Source organism: Cyprinodon variegatus, unplaced genomic scaffold (genome assembly GCF_000732505.1).
Source record: "Cyprinodon variegatus isolate N-32 unplaced genomic scaffold, C_variegatus-1.0 Scaffold1100, whole genome shotgun sequence".
In the NCBI taxonomy this organism is placed as follows: domain Eukaryota; kingdom Metazoa; phylum Chordata; class Actinopteri; order Cyprinodontiformes; family Cyprinodontidae; genus Cyprinodon; species Cyprinodon variegatus.
In genome coordinates this window covers 203,235-206,109 of record NW_015151553.1, presented here as the reverse complement: position 1 = coordinate 206,109, position 2,875 = coordinate 203,235, and the positions used below count along the sequence as shown (strand labels likewise).

The window sequence follows — 2,875 nt, the reverse complement described above, 5'->3', positions numbered from 1 at the left end:
GCAAAAGTAACGCAATAGTTACTTTTACTAGTAACTAGTTACTTTTATTGTGGAGTAACTCAGATAGTAACTCAGTTACTTTTTGGGAGAAGTAACTAGTAACTATAACTAATTACTTTTTCAAAGTAACGTGCCCAACACTGGAAACGACGCTGTCAAGGAACGCTATGGACAGCGTAAACATGCAAGAGGAGGAGAGTTTAGTGTCGGAGGTCGTGGATGAGTCTCCTCCGTCATACATTTTTTATTTAGAGGTGGAAAGTAGGGACAAAGATGTAGTGGAAGAGGACGCCAGGACGGCAGAAGCATGGTTTGGTGTAGAAGGCTTCCAGCCGTACATGTTTGAGCCCTTGCCTCGCAACGCTGCCAGTTCTGTTAGCTCTACGCCTGCTGAAAACACAGACATCCATCCCCGTGAACACTGGGACTCAATGGGAAAGTAAATGATTCTTATTTCTTATTTCAAACGTTGCGTATATTAGCTGCGACATATGAATCAAGATGCTATGACCAAAAAAGAATTTTGGTGTTCAGGCTGACATATAACTAACTGGCCCGCATAAGATAACAACAAAAAACACCACAGATTTTAAGATATGATTTTTTTTTATAAACAGAAATCTTCAAAATTTTTGGACATTATCTTCTGATAAAGAGTACATATATATACATGTTTAAGCCGGAATGATTTGACATTTAAATATGACTTCCCTACGCTTTAAGGTTTACATATCCACATTGCGTTTGTATCGCACACTAGAACAATTACAGTCAATGACATCACTACTTGCGTATTTCTTTGGGAAAAACGTCAACTGTGAAATTGACTGCCAGTGGGAGTTCTAGTAGGATCAGAATTCTGGGAGTCCTAGTGTTAAAGAGAATTGTTGGCCTGGCTGAACAGACAAGGTGCTCTGTTCGCATTGCAGGGGAACAGAGCACCCCATTTCATTGCATGTTTTCTAAGCCAAAAAAAGGCTTAGGTTTTTTTTTTTTGGTCCACTCTATAAAGCCTCCAACTCAATGCTATTCTGACATCTGCAAACTTGGAAAGAGTCCAGTGGATTTTCTTTTAACTTTTTTGGAATGATTATGATCTGGATGACTGAGAATCTTCACCAGCATGAGGAAAAAGTGTTTTTTATCAAGATGGTTGAATTTTTACTGTTTTCCATGAAAATGTATTTCTACGAAAGTGCATATAAGTGTTTTTCTGTGCGTGAGGTTTATCTTTCTGATTGCAGGTGTGTGGACGAAGATTTTAGAAGCTGTCGGCGTTATGGCCGTGATCGCTAACGGCTTGGTCATTGGAATCTCGTCGGACTTTATTCCTCGTCTGGTTTACCGCTATCATTACGGCCCGTGTGCCAACGGCAGTACCTCCTCACAGTCAGTGGCGTCACCAGCTTGAACACTCCGACATGCTAGAGCTGGTTTCTCATCTTTGTTTCTTTGCAGCTGCATGCAAGGCTACATTAATGACACCCTGTCCATCGCCTACATGAGGCAGGGCAGGCAAGACGAATTTGTACTTCCAAGGGAGAGGAATCTCTTTAACGTCACTCAATGCAGGTGAGGGAACTGACTAGTCTGCTTTGTGGACAAAAACACACACAGACGTACATTCCTTCAGATTGGATATAACAGGACAAACTGTGTCCTCTACAGCTACAGAGACTACAGAGATGCAGAGGACTACTCTCTGACCCCTAAGTTCTGGCTGGTCCTGGCCATGCGTTTTGCCTTTGTCATTCTCTTTGAGGTGTGTTCTTGTAGCGTTGCATTTAAATCTATGAAAAACTACAAGTAAATTGGATGTTTTACCTCATGTGTTTTCTCCTGACAGCATGTGGTGGTGCTCTGTAAGTTTGTAGCAGCTTGGTTCGTCCCACACAGTGCCACCTCAGTTAAGAACAAGCGTATGAAGGATAAACTGGAGCGACTGAAGGATGAATTAAAGTAAGTTTGCTGCCTGTCTCTGCCACAAGCAGAGGAATTCAAGTATCTAGCTGGTTTGTACACATGTGATGGTGGAGCTCAGGCATCCAGATCAGCTTGAACTTTAGCTTTCCTGAATGGATGGCAGCTGATTGAGGCTGTTGAGGAATCAGATGCTCCATTTATAAAACTTGCATACCAAATTAATCGCCAATTTTGTGATATGTTACCACAAACTTAGGGTGAAAATGTGTGGTCTGAGCCAGCCGTATGAGTTAGTCGCACTCTCAAGGCAGTGGGAAATGGCACCTAAGGTAGTCAGATTGGGGGAATTAAAGAATTCTTCAGATATTCAATTTTAGTTCATATGAAACTTTAAATGTACATCAAAGGATGTCAAAGCACAGTGTGATATCTGCTCACACTTATCAGCCACAGCCCAGGACTTTTTACATAAAGAAAAAAATGCTAATAAGCATCTTAATTTCTACCATATTTAAATGTCTCCACACCCTGATGCATTAAAAGAGGGAGACATACTACTGATCTCTATTTATTCACTGGATTGCTGTAGCTCATTGGTAGTACGGGCTGGAGTGAAGCCACCGGCCGCCATATTGGTACCCCCTAGTTAAACCGGGTGCAATGTAACCAAGTACGTGTGCTACAGCATCAAACAATAATCATTTTCTCATTTTCAGTGGGGCTTAAAGGTGTTGTGGAGGATTTTCGCGAAAGACTCGCCCTCTCTACTTTAAAAAAAATGCGTGTCTGAGAGCATGCATGAGCCCATTGCTCCTTGTGGTATTGTGTGAGGAAAAAAAATCTCACTGTGTAACTATCAGACCGCAATTACATTTTTCATCTTGCACACCCCATTTTTGGAATCTCTTCCCTAGAGCAATGCTCTGGGGTCTAATGCCCTGTTTTTGCTAGC

At 41.8% G+C, this 2,875-nt stretch overlaps 1 protein-coding gene across 1 annotated transcript in view; it reads left to right on the top strand.

The window, feature by feature from the left end:
* Positions 1-2,875, top strand: part of LOC107101472 (anoctamin-9-like) — a 41,479-nt gene that overhangs the window by 35,221 nt on the left and 3,383 nt on the right. The window contains exons 20-23 of the mRNA XM_015400410.1: positions 1,245-1,389; positions 1,459-1,572; positions 1,669-1,762; positions 1,847-1,959. Of these exons, the coding sequence (XP_015255896.1) occupies positions 1,245-1,389; positions 1,459-1,572; positions 1,669-1,762; positions 1,847-1,959 (466 nt within the window). The remainder of the gene's footprint in view (positions 1-1,244; positions 1,390-1,458; positions 1,573-1,668; positions 1,763-1,846; positions 1,960-2,875) is intronic.